Source organism: Siniperca chuatsi, linkage group LG18 (genome assembly GCF_020085105.1).
Source record: "Siniperca chuatsi isolate FFG_IHB_CAS linkage group LG18, ASM2008510v1, whole genome shotgun sequence".
Lineage (NCBI taxonomy): Eukaryota > Metazoa > Chordata > Actinopteri > Centrarchiformes > Sinipercidae > Siniperca > Siniperca chuatsi.
In genome coordinates this window covers 12,572,908-12,600,255 of record NC_058059.1, presented here as the reverse complement: position 1 = coordinate 12,600,255, position 27,348 = coordinate 12,572,908, and the positions used below count along the sequence as shown (strand labels likewise).

The 27,348-nt window shown below is 39.6% G+C and overlaps 1 protein-coding gene across 1 annotated transcript; it reads left to right on the top strand.

Annotated features, from left to right (window-relative positions):
* On the top strand, positions 1–27,269 carry LOC122865133 (endoplasmic reticulum metallopeptidase 1). Its single transcript, XM_044173122.1, has 15 exons — positions 1–380; positions 6,251–6,555; positions 8,717–8,844; positions 9,810–9,915; positions 10,483–10,629; positions 10,781–10,873; positions 14,052–14,264; positions 14,482–14,702; positions 15,819–15,993; positions 16,760–16,950; positions 17,340–17,492; positions 18,216–18,418; positions 18,554–18,669; positions 19,452–19,615; positions 20,586–27,269. The coding sequence occupies exons 1-15, from the start codon at positions 106–108 to the stop codon at positions 20,760–20,762; spliced, it is 2,667 nt and encodes an 888-aa protein (XP_044029057.1). The 5' UTR covers positions 1–105; the 3' UTR covers positions 20,763–27,269.
* The last annotated feature ends 79 nt before the right edge of the window (positions 27,270–27,348 follow it).

Genomic DNA, 27,348 nt, shown 5'->3' with positions numbered 1-27,348 from the left:
GCCCGCCCTTTCATTGAAGTTTGTCCCTCAGCGCGATCCGTCGGCCGACCAGAAAAAACGACGTCTGAGATCGACGCTTGCCGCTGATGCGCCGCTGGCTCAAAAATGGAGAGCGACACCACTGTCAGGAGAATAAAACCATTCGGGACACATAATTATGTAGCGCAAAATAACGACGGTTCCCTGGACCGGTGCGGGAATAAAGGCTACAACGGCGACCCGAAGAGGAAGCCCGAAGTGAGCCTGTACTTGCTGCGGGAAGGACTGGCAGCTTCACTGGTTTCTGTGTTTATTTTGGTGATGTGGGGACTTGTTCATTTCTCGTTACAGCAGCTCATCATTGGAAAACCGACCGGCGAGTTCAACGCAGTGAGAGCAAGGTGAGTTTTGCCCCTTGCTTATTATAATACTAACTTCTTTTGTCTTTAAATGTTAGCTAACTGTCTCGAAGCAGCAGAGCTCCGGCTAACCTTTCCTCTAGTTTGGCAACAGACACGCCTAGAAACCACTACCGGGTGTACCTCCTCTCCACCTCCACCTTTACCTCCAAGGTAGACAGGTGTTTGCACGGTCTGTAACGGTAAGAAGAGTTTGCCTCAGGAGAGAAGAGGTACAGCAGCCTCTAGGACTGATCTTTAAGTAATATAGCCTCCAGCAAGTCAAAATCTCCAGTCTGCACAAAGCCTGTTTAAATGACTAAGAGATACAAAAACAAGAATATTATTCCATAAACTCAAAATCCCAATTTATGAAAAGCTCAGAAAGTAGACGTTTTGGCAGGTAAGTTATTTTAAAAGTTTATTTGTATAACACATTTCATACCCAAAGTGCCTTACATTATGCATTAAAACATTAAACAGTATTACAGCATAAAACTTTGAAACAAATTAAAAGGACAGGAACCAAAAACAAAAAAAAGTGGGTATTTTAAAGGAAACTGACATATAGAAGTGGACAATCAGTCCAATCAATCAATCAGAGTCATATCATAAATATGTAGTGTTGCATCTACATATAGGCAGTTGTTTAATTTGATATCAAGAAAAAAAAATCAAAATATACTTGAGCAACTTTTGTTTTTTTCTGTTGTATATCTTTGTAATCTGAATATCTTTGGGTTGAGGGCCCTTTAGTGGGAGAAAACAAGCAATTTGAAGATGTGAATTTGGGCTCTGGGAACTTGCGATGGGCATTTCTTACTATTTTCTGACATTTTATAGACTAAATGATTGATCAGTTATTTAAAAAAACCCGCCATATTATTGGATAATGAAAATTGTCACTAGTTGCTCCCCAACTCCATTTATCGACAGTCTGAATTAGTGCTGAAACATTAGTTGATTGATTTGAGCGACAATTCAAAATCTTATGTGACAATTTGGAAAATCAACTATTGTGTAAAAGCTCATTGACAACTTCAAATGTGGTGAGGGAAACGCTTGTTTTTCTGTTTTACATAATTGTCACTTGAATGCCTTTGGTTTTTCTGACTTCTCAGACAAAATAAGCAATTTCAAGGCATCACTTTGGGCACTGGTAACCTATGATAATCACTTGTCATTTCTGACATTTTATAGAACATGAATATGAACAAAAAAACAATCAAACACATATTACACAGATTAATTAATTATTATTTAAGAAAATACAGCCTGCGTGACTATAGTTAACATTATACATCTTGTTCATTCCGAGAAGCTGCAAAATGTTCAGATAAAACAAGCTCCTTAGCTTCACAATGCAACAGCTTTTATCAGATTTTCAGTCTCTGTGAGAAGGCGAGATTATGGCACTGAATCTGAGGTCTGCAGGGCTGCACTTGTGCTGGGTGATGGGATTTGCCTTAATTTGACTGGTTTCTCTGTAAATGAGTCAGGCATGCTGCATTTGAACTGATTAGGGCTCTGAGCTTCTTTGGTCACAATCATTGCTTTCATGAGTCCCTGCTCTGAATTTGCAGATTTGAATTATGAGCCTGAGCATAAAACGGTGCCTCAGAGGCTGCTGTAAAACTGGAATGAAAGCAGCAGTTCAGACCTTTTGATGTCATTTGGTACCACTTTGGCACTCCAAGAAAACTACATGTAAGGGAGGACTTGGTGATTTTGGGGTCTAGAGCAAAAGCAAAGCAAATCAAACATTTCTCGTATTTGATTCATACTTGTAATAACTGGACTACAACACATGGCTTCACCCACCATGGTTATATGACAGATATTATTTGGTGGCTGTGTGAGCATCAGCTAGCACAGCAGCACTGGAGCTAACACTGGCCTCTCTTGAACAGCTGCAGCAAGCACCACCTACAGCAGCTGCTTTTTTAAAGAAAAAATAAGTAAAAATCTGTTTTTCTTTTTTCTGTGTCATATGGGTTGCTTGGCTTAATTTCCTGCGTCCATCTCCTAAGGGAGTCTGTACAGTGACTAGGAAGAGTCACTGTACAGAGACTAATTTTAGTCCTGTCTGTTGTGGGGTCATCTTTGGAAAGATCTTCCCCACCCAGTTCATTAGGTAAAAGAGGGATGTCACCTAATTTGTTAACTTGTATATTCCTCAACCCGAAGACTTCCAGTTAATGTTTAAGAAGTTGCTCCACTCTCTCTTTAAAACCTTGAACTTTTGATGTTATTTGTAGGACTGCAGATAACAATTATTTGAATTATTTATTAATCTGCTGATTATTTTGATTATTGAGTAGTTGTTTGGTCTGCAAAAGATCCGAAAATAGTTTAAAAAATGCCTGTTACAGTTTTCCAGAATGGGAGTTGATATATTCAGATAACTTTGTTGTTGTCAACAGTCTCAAGGTAAAAGATAAGCTAAGAAAAGCTGCAAATCTACACATTTGAGAAGCTGGAATCACAACATTTTTGCTTGATAAAAATGACTTAAATGATTAATGGATTATTAAAATTGTAGCTGATTTAATTTTCTGCCGATTGCCTAATTGATTAAGCGACTAATTATTTCAGCTCTAGTTGGGTGGATTAAAGTTCCTCCATATACAGTATATGGGATGCTGTCTTTTTGGAGACACCAATAAAACTGTCACATCAAACTGTATGTTGTAGCATTGCTAACCTGTATAAAACCTCATTTAAGCCAACAGTATTTGGGTAAAAAGACTGTCTGACATAAAATAAAAATGAGAGGTGCATAATTGTTCATCTGAACTCTGGAAAGATTAAAAAGGTAAATTCTCTGCTTATATGAACCAGTTACGAGTGACTGACACTGTTTAAACGGGCTCACATTCAAGACAAGTCCATAAACACCAGAATCTGTAGATATCTGAACTTGAACCTGGTTTAACTTTAGCTAATCATTTAAGGGTCAGCAAGCAGTAACGATTGTAGCACTAAACTGTCCACTCTCCTGTCTGTAATATTTAGAAGAGGTGTTTCTCTCATAAACACACATGCACAAACTGTGTGTGTGTGTGTGTGTGTGTCTGCAACCATGTCAGCAAGCACACCCACGTCTTCAGGAAATGTATTTAATCTAGTTTAAGTTTTGAAACCTCAAGATGAGTTTAAAAAGAAAGCCATGGGCTATGACCTTACATACAGACATACATACAGTGGCTTGCAAAAGTATACAACCCCCTTAAAAGTTATCATATTTCTCTGAATTACAAATGATACATTGGGGTTTATTTCTGTGTAATATTTTATTTTAAAAGACTGTCCCTCAAAATTTTAAAGTGACATTGGTTTAATGTTAGAAAGTATTTTGTAAGAAAATAAATAACTGAAATATGCTGTTCAACACCCATGCTCTGAAAGTTCCAAGTTTACGTAGATGAGAAATAGTACCCTAATGAGAACACATTGTCCTCCACCTGTGAAACATTAAAATAACCTCCTAAATTTAAGTATCATCGGTCAGACTGTGAATCTGAAGGAAAGGTGTGAAAAAGGAACAAAGAGCATTCTAAGGAAGTTAGACATAAAATAATAGAAATACACAAATTGGGAAAAGGCTACAAAATAATATCCAAGTGTTTGAATATCCCAGTGAGCACTGTTGGATCAATAGTGAGGAAATGGAAGCTGTTTGAAAATTGCTGTCCACAAGCGTTATCTAGGCAACCTGAAAAACCTGGAGCAAATCAGCCAGGAAGAATGGGGAAAATCACTCTCAAACAGTGTGGAAAGCTGGTAGGTACTTCCCCCAAAAGACTGAACGCTGTTATTGGCTCTACTCAGTACGAGGGTACTTCCCAATCCTCTTAATTGCATCCACATTTCCCTCACTTGGGTCTTTTCCTTGTGTCTTAGTCCCTCCCACTGGGGATGCAAGGAGAGAGTCGAGGAAATATGTTTTTAGAGAAATGAGACGTCCTTTCCTGTGAAGCGATGTCCGTTTCTGATGATGGCCACAGCTGATCACAGCTGGATCAGCTGTCAGTTGGCTTTAGCAGCTGTAGAGACTTTTGATGGAGTTTGTGTCTACACACGTGCACTGTGCTAATACTAATAAAGGCACACAGTTATCACTGCCAGAGCAGCAGTGTTTTCTCTCTGTAGCCTGTTACCTGTTTAACAAACACCTGCACATGAAGAACAAGCTGCATTCTGTATTTATACTGTGACTGTGTCCTGCTCAGAGGCACCGGAATCATTTCTACTGGCAGAATGCCTTTATATTATTTATTCAATATTTGTATCTGTATTGATATTCTGATTGTGAATCAATTATTGAATAACCCAGAATATGATTATGATGTATTCTGAACATTGGAAATTACTTATTAGGCTAAATGTTTCAGGGAAAAGGGAAACCTGATGCTCAGGAATAATCAGACTCACATGTGACTGAATAGAAATGATGATAAATTACAGTGGTGTGAAAAGTGTTTGCCCCCTTCCTGATTTTTTTTTTTTTGCATGTTTGTTACACTTAAATATTTCAGATCATCAAACAAATTTAAATATTAGTCAAAGATAACACAAGTAAACACAAAATGCAGTTTTTAAATGAAGGTTGTTATTATTAAGGGAAAACAAAATCCAAACCTACATGGCCCTGTGTGAAATAGTGATTGCCCCCTAAACCTAATAACTGGTTGGGCCACCCTTAGCAGCAACAACTGCAATCAAGCGTTTGCGATAACTTGCAATGAGTCTTTTACAGCGTTGTGGAGGAATTTTGGCCCACTCGTCTTTGCAGAATTGTTATAATTCAGCCACATTGGAGGGTTTTCGAGCATGAACTGCCTTTTTAAGGTCATGCCACAGCATCTCAATAGGATTCAGGTCAGGACTTTGACTAGGCCACTCCAAAGTCTTCATTTTGTTCTTAAGTGATCAGGAAGGGGGCAAACACCTTTTCACACCACTATATGTAAAAGGTGTTTCTTGCTGATAGACAGATTCTCTCTGCCTTTATCCATAGTAAAAGTTAATGGGGGAAATAAATAACAGCTCAAGAAAAGAAAAATCTTTCTAATATATGAAGAAAGTTGTTTGTGGTCCTTTTGTTGTTCAGACCTACAATTAACATGGATTTTTAACTAGATGGTGAATCAGAAAACAAATCAAACCTAAAATTTGGGAGATACACTTGAGTTTAATCTGTTATTTGTCTTCACCACGCTATGAAACTCCAGTGATGTTGTGATGTATCAGATCAGTCATATCAGCTGCAGCGTCAAATCAATAGCATATCCAATAAGGGGGCATGTCGGCCAGTAAAAGACTTCCATGAAGGCTGCTCTCGTGTATCCTCACTCATGGCCGCTCAGAGATCCCTCCTTGCTCCTTGCTCCTCGGAGCACAAATAAAAGTTTTGGGATGGCTTGCAAGATGGCGGACCAGCACGACTTCTGGTTCAAGCGAGGATCGAGGAGCAAGGAAATGTCAAATAAGAGACTTGGGACGTACCCCTAATGTGTAGGGGTTGAATACTTATGCAAACAGCATTTTTCAGTTTAAATTTTCTTAAAAAGGTCTGCTGATGAATAATTAATTTTGGCTTTGAAAAATTACTGTTAGAGCATATGGGTTTGCAATAAAAATACTGATTGAAAAAATATGTGTAGGTATCATTTGTAATCTAAAGAAATCTGAACTTTTAAGGGGGTTGATTACCGCATACAGTGATTCACTGTCTTTAACAGTAACATTGATCTGCAGGAAATTAATAAGATATGTTGTGATGGAACAAGTAGGCTTGGTTTACTGCCCCTTCACAGTGTAACAGCATCACAATATTCTCTTTTCAATCTTCCCTCACCTTCACAATCTAGACGGCACTTGGAGCAGATCACCAGCGTCGGCCCTCGGCCAGTTGGCAGTCCGGAGAATGAAGTCCTGACAGTGGGCTACTTATTGGAGCAGATTGAGAACATCCGGGTTGAGACAGCAGCGGGCCCCCATCAGCTCACGGTAGATGTGCAGCGTCCCACCGGCTCTTTCTCCATTGACTTTCTTGGAGGCTTCACCAGCTTCTATGACCATGTCACCAACATTGCTGTCAGGCTGGAGCCTAAGGGTGGGACGCAGCATCTCATGCTAGCCAACTGCCACTTTGACACAGTGGCCAACAGTCCAGGTACGAAAACATTCCACCTTTTCTTGGAGAATTCTGCCTACTGTATGTGAGCTCTTACTGAAATGATTGAGCTTTAGATAAACAGGTGTAGCATGCGGTTTGCATGTAGGTGCATGTAGAAAACACACCTGTGTGCCAAACTTGAATTACCAGAAAGGAAAGGACTTTCAAATATCAATCTTTGAATAAATAAACCGAATATACATTTGAACAATAACTCCTGTATATTTGATCAAATCTATCTTTTTCAACTGATTGCAAACTTCTCAAATCTGCTGTTGCAACCCCTCAAGTGCCATCTTGTACATCTAAAATGGTGAATCTATGGTTTCTCATTTTGGGTTTCATTGTTGTGTCCTGCCACTTCAGGATTCTGTAAGGAAAGAGCTGGAACAGTGGGAGGTGTTGTGACTGATCTGAAGAGCACTTTACGGCAAATTCCTTTTATTTGTATTTTCATTTTTAACCATGCTAGTTGCAAGGCTTTAGTGATGGCAATGTCGATCTGTATACCACTTTGGTCCAGACTAAAATATCTCAACAACTATTGAAAGGATCACCATAAAATTTTGTACAGACATTGATGTTCTTTGAGGATTGAGGATGAAGCTTAATGACTTTGGTGATCCTCTGACTTTTTCTGTAGCACCAACATGAGGTTGTCATTAGTGGTTCTCAAAAATATCTTGACAACTACTGGGTGGTTTGTTGTGAAATTTGGTTCAGGCATTCATGGTCCCCAGATGATGATTTGTACATTTTAATCCCCTCACTTTTAATCTTACACCACCATTTGGTTTATGACCAAATATCTGCAAAACTAATGACATTCCTAAAAGCCTCAGCTATACTTTGTGTTTAGTGCTAATTAGTAAATGTTAGCATGCTAACATGCTAAACTAATATGGGGAATATGGTAAACATTATACCTGCTAAATATCAACATGCTAGCATTGTCATTGTTAGCATGTTAGCAGCCTGATTTGAACAGTTAGCTTTAAGCATCTCTGTGCCACAGTACAGCCTCACAGAGCCGCTAGCATGGCTGTGGACTCCATGTCAAATCCTGCTGCTCTTTTCCTCACAGTGTGTACAACCAAAAGGTTTCCAGCATGCATGTCCTCAAGTGTTTTATGATATTAATACCCTCATTTGTTTCCCATGTTGTGAACTGTAGTCTTGTGGACCACATAGTGTGAAATTTAGACAGCCATAGCAAGCCAATTCAGAAAATGTGGATCCAAAATACTGTGCTTCTAACAGGAAGCTGCTCTGAGCAATTAGGGGTTGTAATTTCTTGTAATGTCTTGTTTTAATTTTTCGCTGTTTCACTCCACACCCATAAGCCTGTTGGAGAGACATGTTTTCTCACTTGATACTCACACACACGTACACAGACATGTGCACACACTTCACTGGCAAAAGGAAATTGATCCAGGAGGTGTGGACTAGGAAGATACACATACATTTTCATATCCACCGCTGCCTGCCAAGCCTTTGAATTCTTGGAAAACTTGTTCATGCAAATAATAATGGAAAAAAAGAAAGAATAAATAGGTGTATTGTCTTGCACATGTTTTTAATCACATAGGTTTATTGTATGTACAGGCAAGCATGGTCAGCACAGCGAACTGATAATTTAAGTCAAATTACTTCTTATATAAATGCTTTTTTCCAGTTTAAAGGTGAAAGGTCAGTGTTTGACTTGTTCTTGCCATCTTCTGAACTCTCACAGAATGTTTTGGGGACAAGGATTAATATGAAGCTGACATAAGAGGCAGCGACAGGAGCATGAATGGTACCCAGACAGACCGTGAACAGGCTCCCACCCCCACCTCATGAACACATTAAATCCAGAAAGCCGGGGCACATGATGTCTCAGTTTGGCTCTCTGATCTTTGTGCATTTTTTTCCTTTTTCTTTGCTTTTATTCTCAGTAAATTGTGTTCCTCACCACTAACTTGTCTAATCTTTCTGCGTAACATGCCCTGTTCATGTGGTCTTTTGTGATCTTGGTGAACAATGGCATGTCTCTGTATGTAAATGCCAGGCCAAGTCAAGCTTCTGTTGCCTGATACAAATTTGAAAGGCAAGTAGGAGCTCACATTACCCAGCTTTTTAGTATTTTTTTTACACACATACACTTGTTTCCTTGTCTTAGGTGCCAGTGATGATGCAGTGAGCTGTGCAGTGATGCTGGAAGTCCTCCATTCTCTGGCCAACCAGTCTGCTTCTCTTAATCATGGAGTTATCTTCCTCTTTAATGGAGCAGAGGAAAATATCCTGCAGGTAAAATTAAGTGACAAGGACACATATTTTACACTTTGGAAGTTAGACTAGCCTGTATTCACCACTTTGGATTGTCATTTAATATAAATCATCTCCTCAGTTTCTGTCTTTCTTATTTTCTCAGTTACATTCTTATGTTCTGTGAAAAACGAAAAAATAGGGTCCGCACACAAGATAATGCTCCCATGAACATTTATTAGTATACCACCATGTGACATTTTGGGCATCAGACATGAAATAAATGCAGAGACCTGTCCAAAGAGGTCACCTGACAGGTCATGTGATTACACAATGGTGAACCAAAAAGAAAAAGAAATACATAAAATAGTGAACCCTGTAAGTGCAATTAATATGTACAATATGTTCTAAACCACCTAAATATACCATAACAGAATCATCAGGTAAATAAACCGTCATACTTTTATGGCATATCGAAAGAAGAAAAATATACTTAGCACGTTAGTAAAACATATTATGCTTAGTAAAAATGCACAATAAAGTCCCTAGAAAATATGCCATATACCGTATACACTCAAGAAATGTACAACGCTCCATATTACACTTAAAAATATAAACTTATCTGTCAGGTCAAAGACCAAGTACAGTACCACAGCAATGGAGAGACAGAGCAAAAACAAGAGGTATATAACCCGCAAGCTGAGGATATAATGCCAAACATTAGCATCAGAGCAATCATAAAAAACAGGGCATATCATAAATCCATACACACTCACCTCAACTGGTAAATACAGGAGACTGACCAGAGAGTGCCTGTATAGTCACTATCATGGGAGCATTATCTAGTGTGCAGACTCTTTTTCCGTTTTTCACAAATACGTCGGTCCATCACTATTATTAAGCATTTATCGCGTTTGAATGTGCATGCTTTTGTAAACTTTGTACATTCTTACGTTCTGTCTCACTTACTCTGTCTCTCTCCTTTTTTTACTTCTTTTCTCCATCAGGCCAGTCACGGTTTCATTACTCAGCATCCGTGGGCCAAGCAGGTGCGAGCCTTCATTAACTTGGAGGCTGCAGGTGTTGGGGGCAAGGAGGTTGTTTTCCAGACAGGTACTGTACCATTTGTGTTTGGCAAATTGGTCTGGTTTGGTTGTTAGCATGTTATTCCTCTGGTTTTCTCTGTGTGTTTGTTTTGTATATGTTTGTGTGTGTGCAGCCTACCATCAATATTTCTTTATCCTGTAATTGGGAAAGCTTGCAAATAAATGCAAAGCAGTTTTTGCTGTTATAGAGGAGTATAGGTCACGTTTTGTATTATATCTACAGCATATGCCCTTGTTTCAACCATTTACCTTCTGGCAGGCTGCCACCATTCGGTATCTATATGGATTACTAACCACCTGATAATATTTCCTGAGGTGCCTGTAACATTGCATTCATATTTTAGACATTATCTGATGCACTTACTTGCCACCACTGATATGTGCTATACATTAAATAAGCTTAAATGCCTACATCACCAAAACCACAAACAGCTAGTGGTAAAGACAGCAAGGGACATGGTTATAGAACTCTGGTGATATACCTTCTTCTACAGAATTATTATTCTTTGTGCCAAAACCTAGGAAAGTCAGATAACCATCCAATATATAAAATACCCTTCCTGTTTTCTAAAAGGTCCAGAGAACCCGTGGCTGGTCCAAGCCTACGTTCATGCAGCCCAACACCCCTTTGCCTCTGTGGTCGGCCAGGAGGTCTTTCAGAGTGGCATTATCCCCTCTGACACTGACTTCCGCATCTACAGGGACTTTGGTAACATCCCAGGTAATGCTGAACAATCTTCAGAATACATTATAGAAATGAGTCATGAAAGTATGGAGCCTTTCTATGTCAAAGTCAAAAATAATAATCCAGTGGCTGATATACAAAACAAAATTATCTAATTCTGTGTATACGTGTATTTAATTTTTTACAGGCATTGATCTGGCTTTCATTGAAAATGGTTTCATCTACCATACCAAGTATGACACTGCTGACAGGATCCTGACAGACTCAATACAGAGAGCCGGTACACAAATAAGCACACATGCATCTTCATATACCTACATGTACTAAACTCAAATAGGTGTTATCCTATGCTTTTACTTAACACTCACCGCATGTTAGCTGGTGGGTGTGTCTGTCTGTCTCTCAAGGAGAGAGCGGTCACTGCAGCAGTAGACAGATGTGGTAAAAACGGCTGGCAATGCCGTTTTTCTGTCACAGAAACACATGCTGTCCATTTGTGTTTTATCCCCTAGTTTTAGACCAGTCAGCACTCTACTGATCTCATTATTTCTCTGTGAACTAAAAAAATGCATGCATACATAGCCGCAGACTTTTACTGTTGCATTTGCCCTCATTTACCTTGTGCAAATGTGTTGTTGAATTATTTTGCTTTACTTAGCAGAGAATCCAGTCAGTCAGCACTAAAACAGTTGGCATCTTTCCTCTCGCTCAGAAGCTATTGGACATCTTCCTCCTCTTCTTCTGTGTACAGTAACTCACTGTGAAAGGCATGAATTATTAGAGAGAGAGAGTGAGATTTCAGAAAGAGGTAGAAGGTATTTTTAGTCTGTAGAGCAGGAGGCAGTTTTGTAAGGTGGTTGGAGAGTAGATATAGCACAGGAGCAGTTGAGGAGGAAGATACCCCAGTTGCTCTGCTCTGTTGATGCCTGTGATGAGCACAGCAGGTTTTTGGTCTAACCCACTTCTTCTCTCCTACTTCACAGCTCTGCCTTTAGACAAAGTGGGGGAAAGGTGCAAGGCTAACATTGCTCTAATGTTGATTCACTTTTGTTCAAATCAATCATAGCCTGTATCTGTTTGTAAAGATGATATTATGTAGATATATTAACAAGAGCACGACAATATAACTGTTATAAATGTTACTGTTAAATAACATGATTACATATGTGTTTTTTTTCTAAATTAATCTTATCATTATTTTGTCATAGTAAAAAAAGGAAAGTTGTGGGTAAATCACAAAGCAGAATTGTGTAGCTAAGCAGTGAACCCATCATGAACAAGTAGATGTTGTACACTCTTGTTTACCACAGCAAGCCTACCAGGCGGAAGAACAATGGAGCTTTGTCTCGCCTGCGTGTTTGTGTGTGTGTGCTGTTAACTGTGCAGACATACAGACAGCAGCACATAGAGCAGCACAGATAAAAGAAACTTAACCTCGGACAGCAGTAACCTACACAGCAGCCTCTTACTGATCCTTCACATAGCCAGATTTCTCATCTACATTCAACATCATGATTGTAGCCAATTTCATGGAAAGTCCTCTATGTGTCCTGTATACTGGTCTACAACTGTTGTGTAACTACAAGAGGCCATTCAGGTCATAAATCAGACTTGCTCTCACACACATACGCGACCATACTCTTTCACACACGCTACCGCTTGGGGCATGAATCATATTTGCGAACATACACCACATCATTGTACTCTCACAAACACCATTACACACTCTGTAGTAGCGTATGTAAGACAGAATAGTGGTGTATAAGATAGAAGAATGATTGTGTGTGAGTGAGATTGTGCATCTTTTCTCTGTGACTATAAGGGTATAGTTGTGTGTTTGAGAGAATAGCAGTGTATGTAGTCTGATGGCAAGTTTACAAGTATTATTGTACATGTAAGAGGGTGTAGTAGTGTGTGTGGGAGAGTATGGTGTTGTATGTGCAAGATCATGATGCCATTTTTTTATGCCTCCTCACCGGCGATAGCCGTGGTCGGAGGCATTATGTTTTTGGGTTGTCCGTCAAGGTCACTGTGACCTCAAAATTACCTTGACAAACATGTTTTTGGCCATAACTCAAGAATTGACACGGAAATTATGACAAAATTTCACACAGATGTTTAATGGGATACAACAATGAAGTGATGACATTTTTTACCCAAAAGGTCAAAGGTCATTGTGACCACAAAATAGGTTTTAGTCATAATTTAAGAATGAATTGGGCGATTCCAGATTTCACACACATGTTGACTGGGATGAAACAATGAGTAAACAATAACTAGCATAGTACCGGCTTTCCTCCATTTCGTCCATTCTGCCTTTCTCTTCCTGTCTAATTCTGAATTTTGAGCGTCATCAGAATCACGTGACTACAAACAACGTATTGGAGCGCATCTAGCTAATCGTGATCCTGTGAGTGAGTGACTTTCACCTACAGCTCATAGAGAGGCCTTGCATCTGAAAATGCCAGGAAAAAACAAAAGCACCACATTTTGTGTAGGTATAATCTATAAGAATCCATCTTTACATAGTAATCAAGGACATGTGTACCTGTTTAGCCAATACATATATGATAATCCTTGATTAATGATAATCCTTCATTAATCAATTCAAAAATGTATATTCACTGGAATCATGTATCATCAATATAGTAATAACTTTCATTTAGCCCAAAAATACACTTTATACCTTTTATTCAATTCCTTCCAAGTATTCACTACATATATTATGAGTCTGGACAGATGAGGATATAAACTGCAACTTGACTGGTTAGCGGAGGCATACAACTGCGGGGCGGTAATTTTAGTTTTAGAGCAGGTATAATTTACAGCCTGAATTGTCTTCCATACATCTTTCACAACTGTTAATATACTGTAATTACCAATAAAATAAAATTTGATTTAATTTTGCTAGTATCTTTTGATTGTTTAATTATTTACATGGTGTTCAGGTGCACATGGTTTTATTGCTGCAGAAAATGCTCTCTGGGTGGCCGTGCAGGAATGACAAAGGCCACTACCTCAGTGTAAGCTGTCCCTGCTGGTCAGAAGATTATACTGAGCCGTCAATAAACTCTGTCTACTGCATATGATGTGTCAGCTCTATAAAGGATAATCCTTTTTTGTCATATGATAGTGACGTTATCATTTTCATATTCAATGATATTAACCATTTCCTTCCTCTGATTGTGGGGGTAGAATTACAAATGGTGGAAACCAAAAACCACAATAGAGTAAACTCAGTATTTACTCCCTAGTTTGTCCATTTCCATGAATTCATATTGTCTCCTACCCAGTCCTGGCTTTACGTTAGGATCATGTCCTTGTACCCTCTGGCTGTCCAGCTGACATACTACTCTATACTGCAGTAATGAAATTATGCAACTAAATGCAACAGAGCTTTATTGTGTTACATTTCAGCTTTGAACCTCTTCACCTTAAAACTCACTTCCTGTTTTCAGGCGACAACATCCTGGCAGTCCTGAGGTACCTGATAAAGTCGGAGAAGTTAGCTGATTCCTCAGAGTATCGTCATGGCAACATGGTATTTTTTGACCTGTTAGGGGTAGTTGTGGTGGCTTATCCAGCCCGTGTTGGCACCATCCTCAACTACATAGTAGCCACAGCCACCTTCCTTTATCTGGCCAAGAAAGCCTCACTACCAGGCAATGGAGGTAGGTCACCATTTCCTTTGGTGGATGCATGTTATGTCATTTCCTGTACTGAGTGTGTGTCATGTGTTTCCTTTCAAGTGTTGATAAGAATAGTCCAATCCCAAATTGAAGGGCCAAATCCAAATAGTTAAACTCACTTCATTTTTCTGTAGAAGAGTTGGATGAGCTGTTCTTGTGTGTCAGGTCTTCATTTACCATTCATCTCAATCTCTCTCAGGTGGTCGCTATGTTCGAGATCTGGCCTGTGCCACAGGTGTAGCAGTCCTGAGCTGGTTCGTCACCCTGATGTCAGTGCTGATTGTAGCTCTGCTCGTCACTCTGCTCGGCCGCTCCATGTTTTGGTACAACCACTTCTACGCCTCCATCTGCCTGTATGGGTCTGCTGCCACAGGCAAGATGGTCCTCATTCACACGCTGGCCAAGAACTTGTACTTTGGAGTAAGTGGAGTTTTTATTATAGGAATTCCTTTAAAGGTATAGTTTGACATTTTGGGAAATAAGTTTATTTGCTTTCTTGCAGCTAGCCTGTTCCCCCTACAAAATCCACCTACCAGCACCTCTAAAAGTACTGCTGCTTCCAGTCTTTATGCTAAGCTTAGCTAACCATATCCTGGTTCCAGCTTAATATTGAAGGGATAGATTTGAGAATGGTATCAATCTTATCATCTAACTGAGCAAGAAAGCAAATAAGCATATTTCCCAAAATGGTAAACTATTCCTTTAATTTTAACTGACAGTAACTTTAAAGGACAGAATTTGAACTATAGTCTATAGTAAATGATGGAGAAGTGCTTTGTAATTTTGCACAGTAAAATAAAATTATTTTATTACTAGGCTTGTCACGATTCTCCAAAACCACGATTTGATTTGACTTTCGATTTTCAATTAAAATAAAAAATTCAGCATGGCTATGCCATTGTTAGACTATTGAGTCTTGATTTGTAAAGATCAACAGATCATTGGCTTTATGCCCTGACAACTGTCATTTACATTTTCAAATTCTTCTTTAAAAAGAAAAGAAAGTGTGATATAAATGCCATATTTTCTTTTTGGAATGTACCACACTAAGGCCATATTCAAATTTAAAATGTAATAACATTAACTTATATCACCAGTCAACTGGGAACCAACTGTTAAACACAAAAACAAAAAGAGTCACTAGATCGCAGAAGGGTAGGCTACTTTACAGCTTGAGTTTCCTCACCTGCAAAAAGGCACCAGGATTAGAATTTCTAATCCTATTTGTTTATGATGCTTGCGAAGATTTCCTGCCATATGTTGTGTTGCCTGAGGAGGGGTATAGTACCCTTGTGTAGCATAACCTACAAATTAGTTTTTCTGTCAACGATGTGCTCGTTGTTGACATAACTTCTTTAACCTCTTTTTTAAAGGGGCTTTAAACCTCTGCAGATGTTTTGTGACAAAAGATTGCTTTGCAGAAATTAATATTTTAAATGATGTCTCCCTGGTCAGCCTTGTTTGAATCCTCTCCTCAGCTCTGTTAATCCATGATATTTGGTTAACATAGTAAAAGTGTGTGTGTTTTACATGCAGGGTGTTCGTTTGGTGGAGCTGGGTGATCTCTACTTTGACGTGAGCTTGTTGCTGTGGTGCTGCAGCCTGGTGTGGCTGACCCAGCAGGGCCTGTGTTCAGCCTACGTGCCCATGCTAATGGTGGCCTTCCCCCTGGCCACTAAACTGCTGCTGGCGAAAGAATTTAAACATAGAGGTAAAAACTCAACGTCAACTCAACCTTATTTACATGTTTATTTATAGGCAATTTAAAGATGCTACAAATTGGGAGACATTTTTTATTTAAAGTATAACTGTGTTAAGTGTTATTCTTCTGCATGTGGACACTTTGGTTGATTATTAACATTAATATAATTCTGGTATAGAGTCAAGAAAGAGAAGTATCGTTATGCTTCCTCAAACCTGCTTCTCAAAAACCCTCTTTGCTATCTATTGCTAGCTCCTACTGTCCACTAGACCAAAGGTCTCAGTATGCTTAAAACAAAGTGCTTCTGAAAACCCCTTTACAACTGCAAAATCAGGGGAGCTCTGTCCAACAATTTTTGTAACTTTCCAAAACTGACAATCTGACAATCACGCCCACTTTATGCAATTATTGGCCAGGTGTGCAGAAATGTAAAAATAGGTTGCTGTTTTTATTTTTTTTACTTTTCTCAGCTACTTCCATAACTTTTCATGTGTACGACCAAGTTCAACACCATGAATGCCTTTGAGGAGAGCCACATAGTTCTTGAAGAAAGATCAGGGAGGCAGTGGGATACAGACAGGAGGAGGCTATGATGGCAGGCTTTCCACCCGCCCTAGAGTGTAGACGTAGTTTAGATGTAGCTGGATGACAAGTGATACAAACTAGTTAGTTTCAAGTATACTGAACCCTTTACTGCACTCCTGTACTGTGTGATGGTCTGATCCATGGCTGGTTCAGTTTGATCTCACAAACAGTAACCTCTATCTTTCTGCAGGAGCATCCTTGAAGTACAGTGTGCTCTATCTGTTGGGCCTGGCATTGCCGTATGTCCACTTCATGTTCCTCATCTGGGTGGTGTTTGAGATTTTCACGCCCATTATGGGTCGCAGTGGCACAGAAATACCTCCTGAGCTGGTGCTGGCCTCCCTGGTCACCCTGGCAACCATCTTCCTCTCCTCCTTTTTTGTGAGTATCCCCACATTCTGTACAACAATAAACAACAAATCTGGATTTTTTTTTTCACCTTCAAATCACATTGGTTGTGAATTGGGGAGTGTATGCACGACAGAATACACATGACCAAACAGTTTTATTTGGTCAAGTTCATGGCAGCAATGTTTTGTATGAGCAGTTTATTGACATATGAGCAAACCAACAGCTGTGTATAGTTGATTGAGTGGCAGTAAACTTTAACGTAAATCTTGCAGGTGGTGGCTTAGTTTTGTTTTGTTTTTTTGGGGGGAAATTTGAACATTTTTATAATTAATAATCTACCGTTTCACCAAAAATGTACTACTGCAGTGTAGATTGTTACTCCACTCCAGTAACATATTATATTTTTCTGTCTGTCTCAGCTGCATTTCATCTACTTGGCACGGAGCACGAAGTGGGTCCTGGCTGGTCTGGGCTCAGTCTTCATCATCATGTTCCTGTTGATGTCCTGTGGCCTGCTCTTTCCTTATTCAGGCAGTCCAGACAGCCCTCGGCCAAAACGAGTCTTCCTGCAGGTTCAAAGGCACACACACACACACACACACACACACACACACACACACACACACACACACACAGAAGCTCAAATATGTACACAGAAACATATGCATTTATTCTAATTCTGGCTAAGAAAATGACATAGAAATCACTCATACATTCACATTTTTCTATTCACTGGAGTCATCCATTTAAAAAGTAAAAATTCTGTACATTTGTCTTTTCCACTTTGGATTTTGAAGATATTTTACTAGTTTTGTAAAAAAAAACAATTATATTGTAGCAGGGGAAAATGTCCTTTCTTAAATGGAGGACGCATTCATGGCTGAGAAGGAAACATCCAACGTAAACCGTTTTAATGCCACAAAAAAAGCTATTGCAGAATTGTCAATTTTTTGTTTGGTCTCGACTGACCATCCTACAGTGCAGCGCCTGCTTGCATGATTAAAATTAATTGTTGGGAGCAGGTGAAATACAAAACCCCTATATTGCATGTTTTTTGTAACTGGGACGCCGCACACCATGACATCTCTCCACACCTATTTTCGTAATTGGAAAAATGCACTCTGATTCCACTCCTCCACCTGCTTATGTATGCACAGATAGCTCCATTAAGTAATTTTAGCAAGAGTAGAAAATCACTCAGTAAAACAGCTGTAGAACAAGGCAGGTCGAAGTAAAATCTGCGCTTAAAAGAAGTAAGTGACTTAATTTTTAAAAATGTTTCCACCCAACTGCAGCATACGACACGGACCTTCCACAATCTCCAGGGCCAGGTGGAGAGCCGGGACTCAGGTCTGTGGATCAACAGTTTTGACTACACAGGCATACAGCACATCACACCCCACATCCGTGAGATCAACGACAGCGTTCGCACCCACTGCCGTGAGGACCGACCCTTCTGTGGTTACCCCTGGTTCCTGCCTGTGAAGTTCCTCAGCAAGTCAGTAACACAGCCTTGTAGCTGACAATTGTTTCCATGCTCTTTCCTTTCATTCGCTTAATGTTGTTGGCTTCATATATAGACTTTTCATACTTTGTATTCTTCCTCACCTGAAGTATTTTGGTGTATTTGCAGGAAGAACTGGTACCTTCCTGCTCCAGAAGTGTCTCCCAGCTCTGCAGTGGAGTTCAGCCTGCTGTCCAAAGAGGAGACCAGCTGGGGGACGATCAAGATGACCTTCAGCGTGAAAGGTCAGGAGCACTTTATGTGGCCAAACCAACACAAATCTAGATTAGTTACCTTTCATCTTGCATGCAGAGATAAAAAAACTTTGACTTTAACACCAATGTCATGTGACTTCAGATGGATTTGAGCCAAATGATCAGTTCAAACGATTCTTGGCTGATGACAGCAGCATATTGTCAGACAGAGCATACGGAACACATCCAGTGACACATCAACTGGGATGGAGAGTTTACAATCAGCGCTGAGTTTATGACCGTAGAGACTGTTTTTGAACAGGAGGTTTCCATTAAAATGCCAACATAAAATTATTGATTGCAAGTTCAGTCTTGATCTTGGAAACATTAGTTGACAAAATAACATCACCACATGGTCCATTTAGTAGCTTTCGATCATAACAGACGATCTTCCTCAGCAGATGGAGTTTACCCAGTTGTCACAGAAATGTAGCTTTTCAAGTTTCCATTTTTCTGAGCACTGTAAGGACATCTCACTCGTCCTTGTGGCTTAAAAAAACATCATAATTGCAAAGAACATCTGCAATTACATGACAACTGGGCAAACTTGTATGATTCTGAGTATTTTTCATCAAGCCATTTATTACTATAGTAATAGTTTGTTAGAATTTCAGCACAGATTTGGGTTTCTGGTGCCAGTTCCATAATCATTACCATACAGCCACTGTCACAGATGTGACGTGATACATTCATTTTCCAATTGGCTGATCTGGATGTTTATGTGTGTTTATAGGTGCATGTTAACTTGCACATTTATGTCCTGTTCTGTGCAGGCCCCAGCCACATGTCTCTGTATCTGATGCCTCACCGAGGAGCCAGCCTCTCCACCTGGTCCTTTGGTGACGGGATGCCTCGGTTTGACCTGAGCGGAGAATATTTTGTCTTCTATTCCCACGGCCTTGACGCCCCCACATGGACCTTCTGGTTTGAAATACAGGTACTGTCTGCAGCTAAAGGGGCATTCTGTACTTTTTGTACTTATTAACATTTAATCTCTCTGCTCTGTTTTATGTGAATTATTCAAACTGCTTTCTGTTTTCGGTGTGAGGAGGTAATCTGTGAAGGCATCAGTGTTTGTCAATGTCAACCAGTTTTTACAGTTGACAACCCTTTTATCAATGTAAAATATTTAAAGTAACACTCAGTAAAGTAGATTTGTTAGAACCTGTGTGTTTAAGGAACTAGTTCTACATTTTGGGAAACACTTTTAAACATTAACGTGTAAATTAGCGAGCTTTAGAGGTGCTGGTAGGTGGATTTGTTTACCCCTGTTTCCAGTCTTTATGCTAAGTTAAGCTTACTGTCTACTGGCTCCAACTTCATATTTAGTATACAGTCATGAGAGAGATATCAGTCTTCTCATCTAATTCTAAAGCAAATAAGTGTATTTCCCAACATGTCGAACTATGTCTTTAAGATTGTTGTCCTTGCCCACGATATTATATAAATCATGAGGTACTGCTGCACCTTTGACAGCCTGAAGTCTATCTTAGTATCCAGACAGATGCAAATGAGTTTTTATGTCATTCTTTTCATTCCGCACATTTCTAGATTTCACCTTAGGGCCTCAGTCAGTGATGTCTGCAGGAGATTAGCTCCTGCCAGGACACAGTTGGACTGTGTTGCTGTCATGTGAAAATCTTTAAACTCTAATTTAGGAGATTAAAATGTTTTGAATTGCATTAACAATTGCATGGGTTTAAACAAACTGCATGACCTTTTAAAGACTCTTTAAAATCCACTGCATGAGCTAAAAGACATGCAGCATAATGAAGCTAAACACAAGGTGATTTTTCTTAGGGCCTAGAAAAACTGCTGGTCTGGTTCTGGTCCTCTCACATGTCAACTGTCTATGCTGAAAATCATGGTTTTCTTTCTTTCTTTCTCTCTCTCTCTCCCTCTGCCAGCCTCCCAAGGACCTGGACCCATCAGGCCCTGAGGGGATAATCTCTGTTGCCATCTCCTCCCACTATTTCTTTGGGCAAGACCAGAGGACTGCTCAACTGGAGGGAATCCTCCGTAGGTTCCCCACATGGGCCTTTCCTTCATCCTGGGTCAGTACCTACGATATGTACCGATACTGAGGACGCCACACATCACAGAGACTGATGCCGAGAAGAGCTGAGGGCTGCTGAGACAGACAGAAGATTTCAAGGACCAATATTGAGGACCAGCCCTGCTGCCTTTCCACTCTTACACAAACACACACACTCATGCTCCCTCCCAGCCTGCCTGAGAGACCCCCATCACTGTGTCAGTAGGATTAGTAGCTAACCAAGCAGGAAGACATGCTGAGACATGCCAGAGGTAAGCTGATCAGACAGCTTACAGACCAACTAACTCACCATCGGACGCACTGGCCGCCACACACCTCATGCTCACCCCTGGGTTAGTGAAACAAAGGGGTTAAGAATATTTTTTTTGTACACAGTCTGTCGTAATTTTGCTTTACTCACTTCCCTCCTCACTTTCCCCGTTGCTCACTTCCTCCCATTCTTTCTGTCTCATGCTGTCTGTCTCAAACACTCTTATAACGTAACGTCACATGGCTACCTCCCGTGCTCTCTCTTTATCAGCAAAACACTCGGGCCATTCTCAGAGTCAATGTGTCTCTGCTGTCCTCAGCAAAAATAACACCACCACTATCTGCACTGTAGCTGTAGTAATGTACTAATGGATCTGTTTGGGAAGAGAAACAAAGACGTGTTTTTGTTTGATCCCACTTCCGACTTTAACTGGAAACTTTGACATGTTGAAAGTCGCTTTTCATCAGCACTCACTTGTTCATACTACGAGCAGATAGTTTTTGTATTAGCCAATCAATCAATCTTTGAAATTGCTCATTATCACTCCTCACGACTAACACGACTGATTCGCAGGAGGTCGTTCCCCTGCGTTTCAATGATGAATGCCAACAATCTGCTTCAGCTGAGAATCTGCCATGCAGATGCAGAAAACTGTGCCTGTTAAATGAAACAGCTGGCTAAAATCAAAATGTCAACGTGTCCTTAAAAAGGAGTAGCCTTCTTGATATTGCACAGAGGGCAATATTGAGGTCTTTTCTGAGGTCTTAAAGTTTTTGTTCTGATGTGTTCAAGCAAATGTGTAATTTTGGGCTTGATGAGACAAGAACTCACAGGGAAATAAGGACTTGTGGCAGTCTAAATGTCCTGATATTCCCTGAGCCTTGAGTATGACTGGGTGGAAAACCAGTAAAGCAACTCTACACTCATTAACAGCAATAGTATTAGTCAGCTTGTTCTGTCTCCTGTGACGTGTTGATTAGTAACATTTGCTGTTACTGTAATAGTATTTGTACTTATTTTCAAACTTGACTTCTGCTCTGTGCTACGAGCTGTCTCCAGCAGCACCAATGAATATCTTTTTGGAATGAAATAAAGTAGACCCGCAACAATTACTTGATTAATCAATTAGTTGATCGAAAGAAAATAATCTGCAACTATTTTAATATTCAATTAATTGTTTCAGTCATTTTTCAAGCAAAAATGCCAGAAATCTGCTGGTTCCAGTTTAAGGTGAGGATTTTCTGCTTTTCTTTGTCATATCTAATAACAAAAGAAATATCTTTGGGTTTTGGTATGTTGGTCAGACAAAACAAGACATCCAATCGGAAGATTAATTGATACTGAAAATAATCGTTAGTTGCAGCCCTACAAGAAAGTTATCCAGTTATGTAACTGTACATCTTGGCTGCAGATGGAGATAAGTTCATCAGACCTTGATGCATGTACAACATTTTGAACCACTAAAATCACATCAAAACAAAACAAGAAATTGTGTAGCTACATTTGAATCCAGTTAAAAACCACGTGCGTGCAAATTTTCAAATCACTATAGCAATATAGATTTATAGTGTCCAAGTTTTAAAAAATGGGTAATGCTGTAATTTATGGAATGAAGTGGTAGATGGAGCTTGTGAGGTCGCCGAACCTGTTAATTGACGTGTCTCAGATGAGAAACATCCAGCTAATTAGTGACCCATTGAGAAGTTGCACTAAGCCACAATTTCTCTCTCCTCCAAGTTGTGCTGAAATGTGTCTTAGAAATGTAAGTATAATATGCACTGGTGCTGCTGCAGACAGCTTATAGTGTTAACTGTTGTCCACTCATTTTGTGGTGTGTTTTGCTAATATTTCTTATATGTCTTTTTGTATCACAACCTCAATTCAGTTAATATGACCTGTTTTACATATCTACTTCATATAGTCGACCCCAGAGAACACCATGTTACTAATAGTCTGTATTCAGACCAAATCAGGTGTTCCAGCGATTAGCCGCATGGTTGTGCAGCGGTGTGGGCGTGTTTATTTGTGCTTTAGAACATAACCGCTGTGAAACACTCATATAACGTTTTATTTCTCTGATTCACCGGCTTTCTCGCTACTGGTGCTCCCTCTCCTGTTTCACTCTTTTGGTCACTCGACCACCGCTGTCTCTCTGTGTCTCTCTCAAGCTAATGAACACAAACCTAAGGAAGCTTCTTGGTATTGTTATTTTTCAGCATAAACTGCAAGCCGAATACAGACGTTGAAGCTGGGTACATGAAATAAACCAAGTGATGACACAACTGGGAGAGTATCATAGTTTGGTCCATGAACTTGCCTGGTTCCCTCCTGGTTTCAGTGATATTTCAGGCTGACTGTGGAGCAGTTTGATCGGTCTTATCGCTGGATTGGCCACTACAGTGTGACATTGCGTTGCATTTTTCCAAAAGTTGATTCTGTTTCAACTTTTCCGCTGCAGGTCACTGCATTTTTTTCGGCATCCCACCGCCATAGCCTAAAGTGACTACCCCCACTCAAATGAATTGGAGGACTGGCGTTTTCGCCGCAGAGCCTGATTTAGGGCCGATTCAGACCAAATCAGGCAAAAATACAGAGACCTGTGGCTGTTGCCAGTTGTGTCCTTGCTTGGTTTATTTCGTGTACCCAGCGTCGATGTCTGTGTCTGGCTTGCAGTCTATGCTAAAAAATAGCGATACCAAGAAGCTTCCTTAGGTTTGTGTTTATTTGTTTGAGAGAGACCGAGAGACAGCGGTGGTTGAGGACCTAGAGAGTGAATGAGGAGAGGGAGCGCGGATATCGAGAAAGCTGGTGAATCAGAGAAATAAAACATTATTTTCTGACTGTTTCACAGCAGTAACGTTCAAAAGCACAAATAAACACACTCACACACTGCCACACAACCATGCGCCTACAGGGTCGCCACAACGCCTGACTTGGTCTGAATATGGCCTTATACTAGAAAAGAACTGGTTTGTACAATGTGTTGTCCACATGGCCACACTAGAAGGCGGAGTGAAATATGGGGATAACGAGGCACATTTTCAAACAGTCTCTCCTGGAGGACTTTCATAGTGTTGCACTTGGTTGTTCACGTAAAAGATTACAGAAATACTTGTGCCAAGAATGGGGGGAAAGAAAAGCAAGAGAGAGAAGTTCAATCCCTGGCTCCTTTCTCACCTCCACACAGCTGGTCAATCATGCTGTGAAGTGGGTGTAAATGTCAGATCGTCTGATACAGAAATCTGACCTTGGAAAGGTGTGTGGGGAGATGGAGTATACTGGCCCCTTCAGTGTAACCACTACCTCCACAGTGATCAAAACTTAGTGTCCGTCACCAAGTTATTAATGTTGTAAAGACTGGTTTTAATGTTGGAAAAATACTGACTGAAAGAGAAAATTATTTGGCTAACTAGTGCTCGAGATTATTTTGATGTGTTATAAAGCGTCATTGTGTTCACCTCTGCTAACAAAGTGGAGATTTATAGATTTATCTGAAGAGATCTGTTTCTACAGTGTTTTGATAGTTGAATCTCATAGCTGTGTTATCAAAAAATCAAGGTGACGGCCCACTCCATGCCTTCTGTCCCACACTGATTAAATCTGTTAAAACATAAATAAATGTCACATAGTTTCTTGTTGGGAGTTTGACTCTCTATGTATGTAATCATAGGTGGAATCAGGTTGTAAAGACTTGGGAGATTGTTTGAGCTTGGGAGATCAACTCAACAGAATCGTCTTTTGTCCACTTTGTGTTACACCCGGTCACGTGTTGTTGTGATCCAAGTTGTCTGTTTGGCTTCAGTCACACAAAATAAGAAATGCTGACATGATGGAGGCCTTAACATTTTGCTTCCAAAGACACACCAAATGTTAACTGTTGTGGGCAAAAACGTCTCTGTGGTCTTTAAGATATCAGGTGCTTCACTGTACAGAGTTTTTATGAATTGTTATCTGTTGGAAAGTTTAAACTTAAAATCCATCATGGCCTTCAACAGTACTTGGCAAGTTGAAAACAGATTGTCCTACTGTGCTCCTTTATTCCTATGTCCATCTCACCACAAGGTCCACTCAGTAGCTATTATGGAGCTGTCGATTGTATCACATGATCATGATCAGCAGATGGAGTTTGCTCAGTTGTCATAGAATTTTTTCTGACTTCTCATCCATGTCGGCTTAAAAATTGAGGTTGAAAGTTAATTGTTTTTGCTGTTTCCAAGGTCAAGAATGAACTTTCAATCTCATTTTTTAAGCCAATATGAATGAAAATGATGAAGTCCTTAAAGTACTCCAGCGCCATCTGCTGAGGAATATGGTGTGATACAATTGAAAGCTCCAGAGCAGCTACTGAATGGACCTAGCTGTGATATTGTTTTTGTTAAAAAGCCAGATGATCTTGTCCCTTCAAAAAGCAAAATATCAAACCTATCAGACATCTGCTGTTATGAATTTGAGTCAAACTGTAAGCTGGAAAGAAGAAATGTAATTTAATTGGCTGGTGAAATTATTGGTCAACAACGTAGAGATTTTGTACTTCTCATGAAGTAGTTTTTCATTTTCAAGGACCTGTGTTTTTAGCCATTTAAGATCATATATATGGTACTTCACATAACCCTACTGTAACTTTTACAACAGTGAAAGCAGGCACACTTTGATGGATTGTTTCAGGTGTCTACAGTTTGATTTGCATATGAACAGGAGATGAACAGAGACCAACAGCTGCCTGCTGGAAAGATAAACAGAAAATAGTTGGCTGCACTGTGATCAATCAGCAGGAGCACCTTGTTCGCTGTCTGATATTTCAACTTTCATTGTATATAAGTTTTGTAGTCCATCAGTAGTTAATGGTTAATCAATTAACAGGCTTGTTGATGGAGCAAGAACTGGGATGTTTTGGGGGACTCACAGCGTGTGACTTTAAAGATGGTCGTATTACTGTAACCTCAATGATAACCTGGTCTGATCAGCACAGCAGTGCTTGGAAATCTGAACCATGAAAGTGACAAAGTTTTTACTTTACTGTGGAAATGTCATTGCAGCTGAAGTAAGCCATGTATTTAAAAAGACCTCCAGCAAAACACACACACACACACGCGGTTTATCAGTGTGTAGATGTCACTGCTACATAGACACTGCTTTAAGTGACAGAAGATGATCTAAATTGGTCTTCAGTTGATATGCAGAGTGTCTATGGGAGAAAGCTTTATTAACAAATGTTAAGTTAATATTTTTTCTTAAAATCTGTTTTGGCATAGTGTTTGATTTGTTAGACGAAAGGAAAGCATGGAAACAGAAGATGAGTTTAAAAGTTACATTTTTAAAAAAAAATGTATTCAGCTTGTTCATATTTCTGATGACCAACATCATTTTGTTAAAAGGCCACCAGAATTTCTAACTGATCATTTCAAGTTGTGGCAGAAATCTGAGCATGTTATTTTGAGTTTTGTTTATAGTTATTAAATGGGATGATAAATAACGAGGTGTGTTTGTTTTTATAAAAGCAAGAACACAGGAGGAACTGCTGTAAATGTGGGACGGAGCATGGAGATGTTTGAAGTAAACGCTGTGAAATGGCTCATCCGACGCCGTTGGTGCTCCCACTTTTAGACTAAAGCGTACGCCGAGCGCTGCTAGAGAGCTTAACAGAGGATTAATTTAAAATTGTCACTTTGTGACAGAATCTAATGTATTAATGTAACTCAGTTTAGACTGAAGATGACCAAGCGCTGCACAGTGTGTTTTTGTTGTTCAGTGTAAACTCACATGTAACACTCAGTCAAGGAAAATCTAACATTCATTCACACAAATGTCTATATCAGCTTGAGAAATAAACAGTTTAACTGAAACCTATTCTGGGATACATGTTGAAATGTCTTAACGCCTGTTGTAGAAGGATGTCCTTTTATTTTATTTTTTAAATGTTTAATTTGTTGACTGTTTTGTTATTGTTACCTGAATTGTTTTTTGTCCAACATCAGCCATGCTTATTTCTCTAACTGTTCACTAACTGGTTTTTAAGCAGGACTGATCATTTTGTTCTTTTTTGTGATTGGGTTGACACTTTAAATAACTAACAGTTAAGTTTCTCCTTTGAACTGCTGTTTTGCTTTTTTTAAAATTGCATATTTGTCTGTTAGTTGGAATTAAGTGATTGATATGAGTGTTGCTATTGGGATTGATCTGGGTACAGGGTATCCATCTATTGAATGGATGAGATGATTTTACATTATGCAAAAAGCTAGAATTAAATTGGCACTTGTACAGCAATTAAAATGCTTATTACGTTAATGTTGTTGGTTGTATTGTCTTCTATGTACAACATGTCATTTCACTGCATGTACATACAAACAGCTGATCAGATTATAAT